The sequence below is a fragment of the Fundulus heteroclitus genome, chromosome 23 (assembly GCF_011125445.2).
Source record: "Fundulus heteroclitus isolate FHET01 chromosome 23, MU-UCD_Fhet_4.1, whole genome shotgun sequence".
NCBI classification, from domain to species: Eukaryota; Metazoa; Chordata; class Actinopteri; order Cyprinodontiformes; family Fundulidae; genus Fundulus; species Fundulus heteroclitus.
This window is the reverse complement of record NC_046383.1, coordinates 30722593-30727721: the sequence shown is the minus strand read 5'-3', so window position 1 is coordinate 30727721 and position 5129 is coordinate 30722593. Positions and strand designations below refer to the sequence as shown.

The window sequence follows — 5129 nt, the reverse complement described above, 5'->3', positions numbered from 1 at the left end:
CAATATTATGGCATTGATGATATATTTTCACCCTACAAGGGATAGAAGTGTTAAAAGATGGATGGATGGATTATATTTTCCTTTCAAAACACAATCTAAAGGCTCTTCAAAATAAGAGTCTAGCTATTTTTTTCATGTTAGATTATTCTAAGATTGTGTTGCAAACTCTTAACGGGCCTGAACCAGTCACACAGAAGGAACCGTGTTTTTGCCTCTGAAACAAAACTCAAAGATGGCCTCGAGATTAAAAGATGACCCATGAGTAGTTAGTGGATTAGATTCACGTAGATCTATGTTGAGTGAGCGCTGGCAATGCTTCACTCCTCAGAAGAGAAGGTCTAAACGTTGCGTTGGGCAGGACCCTCCTGGTGGTAGGCGCCCTCCACGCTGCGTCAGGAACTTTACGAGTTAAGGTTGTTGCACCGCTCCCCAGAGCCGAGCGTCCCGAGGTTATCTGCTCAGGTATGCAGAGAGAATGTGGAGCCTGCTGCCGACGTTGTGGCCAGACAACAAAGCAGAGACCTGAAAACAATCAGACCCGAGTATTTTCGGCAGAAGGAAATTTTCTTTATAGCAGCGTAGCGATTCTCAAGCAGAAAACTGAACCTCCAAATACCTCAGGTCGGCTTTTGCATCCCAGAGAAATACTGTAAGGCGCAGGCATAGTTGGGTTTTCTTTTCTTTTTCTTTTTTTTTTGGGTCTGTTATCTGGTATTTCTGTTGGCTTGCAAGACATCATAAATTTCTGTTTTTAGTCGCTGCATGTCACGACCAAAGGCCTTTTGGCCTCCGTCAGTCCCTGTGTGTTTATGTTTACATTTGTGCGCCTGTATCTCTGAGATCCGAGTAGAGTTTTATGTCGACTGGGAATCAGTGCTCATGGCAGACTCGGGTTGGAGCTAAACATTTAATCTCTAATAAATCCTGAAGATCAGAGGATGCCCGTTTTTGCATGTTTGTTTAGCGGGATTCCTTGCATAGTCTTCACGATGACACAGCATAGCCCGAGCATGCCAGGGGAGATTTTTAGTCTCATGAAGTTGTTTTTGGTTTGGAAAGCACAACATTTCAACTTGAACTGCCCTGCCACACATTCCTGATCTCTCTCGTGTTCTGCGAAGGATTCAAACAAGCCGAAACTCCTCCTGGGCGGCCTTGGAGACGCGCGGCTCTCGTGTCCATCCTTCATCCTCCCTGTCAACTTTCCCACAGCTATTAATGCGGGGAACGTCACGTCCTGACGGCTGCTCAATGGGCCACGCTGCACACGCGCGACACATCCGAGCCCCCGCGGCTTCAGTGGATGCGCGCCGGGCCGAGATGAAGCACGTCCGAGCGGTGAGCCGTGGCTGCGGAGGCGCTTGTGTGCGCGCATGCTTACACTGTTGATCAAAGGAGGTGCGATGCAATCAGTCTCGGGGCTTGCGAATGCATCCCTCATCAACTTTCACCGGAGGCTTTAATGAAAACCCACTGGAGGGAGTCTCCGCTCTCGCTCCCCTCCGCCGTCTCATCTTCTCGTTCACTCCCTGGCAGTTTCGCCGTGTCCTCCTCCTCGTTCATCTTCCTCGCTGGGCCTCCCCTGCCTTCTCCCTCTGCCCCCCCCCCCCAGTAGCTGGCGTGACTTCCGCTCCGAAAAGAGTAAATATTTCCCATGGCTTTTATCTGACCAATGGCAGAGAGAATGCAGCAGAAAACGCGAGGGCTCTGCTCGTTAGGCCAGCGCCTGCTTCTGATCAGGTCAAAGGTCCTGAGGGCCGGGGTCGGGGCCTTTAAGTTTGACACCCTGAAACACACGAGCGCGGCCATTCGCGGTGCTTTCGCGTGTCTGCAATGCGCCGTCTCGGCCATTAAACCGATGCACATCTTGACTTGATTTCCCTCCCCAAGTTTGGCTCGCTCAAGCTGAGGCTCCAGGAGGGGAGGGAATAAAAAAGGGGGAAACATTCTCCCGCAAAGAAAGCAACCTTCCATCTCCGTAGCGGCTGAGGTGTAACGCGCGGCAACTTCCCCTGTTGTGCAACCATCAAGAGGCTCTTGGGGGGGCTATAAGACCCCCATCCCCATCTGGTTTCTTCAGCGCCTCAAATCTGCTCCCTTTGCTCACGCCCAGACACAGACCGAGAGGAGTGACACAGTCCAGCACACTCTGCTGCGCACAGTTCTCTTAGAAGGGTCGGGGCGACGTTTGTCAAGATATGGAGCTCGGCCAAAAGGAGCAGTGAAAAACGCTCGGCTTTTACCGCTGGATACCCGGTCACTTCAGGTGAGACATTACTTCCTTTTCCCCATCGCAGAAATGAGAAAATCAAGCTCAGTTAGATTTTACGGCTGGCATTGGCAAAGCTATATAACCGCGCTTCTATGCTATCGCTTATTCAGCTGTCTCACTACAATTACCAGCTACATTTTCATTATGAAAAAATATATATATTTTCCTAAAGTAGTTTTTCAACATTCATTGGCTGCTTTTAAACTCGTCATTAATTATTACTTTCTCCCCAGTGTGTTCCACTTTAATAGTTTCATTTTTGGGGGGATTTTATTTTTAGCATTTCTGTAAACCCATTAACTCTTAAATTAAGCTTGCTCTTTTTTTTTATTTGATGCCATGAATGTTTGATGCATTTAGTCATTAACGCAACAAAGCTGTTTTCTCAGGAATTGAGCCAGATTAATACAACCTTTTCCAGGATACTTCATCGCTGTTTAACTTTATGGCATTGTGTAATGAATTCCTCCTGTAATTCTTTATCAAGTAGGAGAGCTAATAAACACTGGAGCCAACTAAAGATTACGGTGTAGGGAAACGTGTCCGCCCATAAAAAGGCAGCCAGGGTCTGACAACTCTCCTGCTTTGTGTTGTTTTCAGCCGACCTTGGAAATCGGAAAGAAGTTGAAGTCAAAGTCTTTTGACACGGGGGAACATCCAGTTCCATGATGGCGATCCCGAGTGGCCTCTTCGCTTCCAACTCCACATCCGCCCCCTCTTCAGCGTCAGAGGTCTATGGGAACGTCTCCTCGGTTCCTACGGCTCCCCTCTGCCCAGACTGGCTCCCTGTGCCCATGACGACAGTCATCCCCGCCATCTACAGCGTCATCTGTGTGCTGGGTACGCTGGGCAACGCCTTGGCGGTATACGTGTTGGCGTGTGGCAATCCCTTGACGAGAACGGTGGCCAACACCTTCATGCTGAACCTGTGCGTCTCCGACCTGCTGTTCCTGCTGTCTCTTCCCTTCTGGGCCAGCTACTACTCCCGGGGCTACAGCTGGCACTTTGGCCAAGTGGCTTGCAAAATCTGCGGCGCTCTCCTTCACCTCAACCTCTACGCATCCATCTTCTTCATCACGTGCATGAGCGTCGACCGCTACCTAGCCATCGTGCATCCCTTCCTCTCGCAGAGGTCGCGGGATTGCGAGCGTGCCCGGATCGTGTGCGTCCTCGTGTGGGTCCTGGCGTTCGCTTGCTCAGCCCCTAACTTGGCGTTAAGGGACCTTCACCATCTTAAAGAGCTCAACGTCACGGCTTGCGTGATTTCATACCCGGACCATAACTGGTTGCTGACCCTGAACTGGATGAAGGTCATTCTGGGGTTCCTGCTGCCACTGCTTGGCATCTCTTGTTGCTATGGTGCCATTGGGAGACATTTGTTGGCGTACAGAGGGCCGGCGCGACTGCAGAACTCACCACTTCGTCAAGAGGGCTGTTTTAGATCAGAGCAAACACAAACTCCTTCGGTTTGCCAAAACTCCTGCACGGCCAGACCCACCATGGCCCAGGGGGTGGAGAGGATTTTGTGGACAGTAGGTGCTGTGGTCATGGCCTTCTTTCTCTGCTGGTTCCCCTTTCATTGTGTGACCTTTTTAAACATTTTGCATGAAGTCGGATGGCTGGACAGCTGCTGGGTAACCTGGACCATCAGAAACCTGACCCCACTCACCCTTTGCCTCGGCTTCTCTAACTCCGCCATCAATCCCGTGCTCTACTGCTTCGTCGGTAACCATTTCCGGGGCCGTCTCGGGGATCTCTGCAAAGGCCTGTGTGCTTGTTTGAAAGCCCATGGGGAGCAACACAGTGGGAAAAGAGACTCTTTCAGCACCAGGCTGAGCTCCTTCTCTAGGAAACTGAGTGACCTTAAAGACCTGGCGATCGTGGATACCTCAGTTTCCCCGTAACAGACCTGCTCCACCCAGCACTGGGATGCATTCTTCCCTCCTCTGGCTTCGCATTCCAACGTATTAATCTGAAATTAAACTCCGGGGCTTACTGAAGCCAAAAGACTTTGAGGAGCTCTGTTTTTTGTAATACATGATATCTGAGATGAGATGTTTCTGAGAGGAGAGGTAAAATAACATGACATACATATTTTAACAGAGCTAAGCGGCTATAGGTGGTTCCAGGTTTCAGGGGCTACAGTGTGGTACAAAATCAGCAGACATGACAAACCACAAAACTGAGCCCGGAAACAACCCAGAAATGTAAGAACCGCAAACTGCTGTGTTGTACGCTTCCTGGAATTTTCACATTTGTTTCATGATGATGTTTCATACGCTAAAGCAAACAGCAAAAATACTGAATGCAGTTTAATGTGAGTTAATTGTTGTGTGTGTGTGTGTGTGTGTGTGTGTGTGTGTGTGTGTGTGTGTGTGTGTGTGTGTGTGTGTGTGTGTGTCAGTGTGTGTGTGTGAATATGGTCAAACCAAAATTAGATTAGTTGCCAGATTTGACCAGCAAACCGATTAACCTGGCATCCCAATATGTCTTGCAATGTTATTGTGTATTCACCACAAATCATATTGTTGTATCACTTCCTATAGACAAGTTTGTTCAAGAAATAAAGGGAACAAGTATTCATCAAATCAATGCAGCTTCTTTTGTCGCTGGCTACAGTTAAAAAATTGTTGCTTATTAGGGTCAATCTGCTCTGGGGTGATTTAGTAAAATCAGATAGTTTAATTTTCCCCAGTCCTATCTTCCAAAAAACGCCAAAAGCTTCTACCAACTGGCCACTCTGGGATTGCTGTCCACTTGGCAGACGGGCCATCAGGTTCAAAATATTTTTCGTTTTCGCCCTAAGCGCTCCACTTGGTTGGGCTATCTATAATAATATGTAATTTAGATAACATTG

At 48.7% G+C, this 5129-nt stretch overlaps 1 protein-coding gene across 1 annotated transcript; it reads left to right on the top strand.

Annotated features, from left to right (window-relative positions):
* The first annotated feature begins 1770 nt into the window (after positions 1–1770).
* On the top strand, positions 1771–4864 carry LOC105929179 (type-2 angiotensin II receptor). The gene is made up of 2 exons (XM_012866836.3): positions 1771–2266; positions 2873–4864. Exon 2 carries the CDS (start codon positions 2938–2940, stop codon positions 4174–4176), a length of 1239 nt encoding a protein of 412 aa, XP_012722290.2. The 5' UTR covers positions 1771–2266; positions 2873–2937; the 3' UTR covers positions 4177–4864.
* The last annotated feature ends 265 nt before the right edge of the window (positions 4865–5129 follow it).

Bases quoted from the DNA above. Each gene is read 5' to 3' on its own strand.
- LOC105929179 (XM_012866836.3), top strand. From the start codon at position 2,938: ATGATGGCGATCCCGAGTGGCCTCTTCGCTTCCAACTCCACATCCGCC.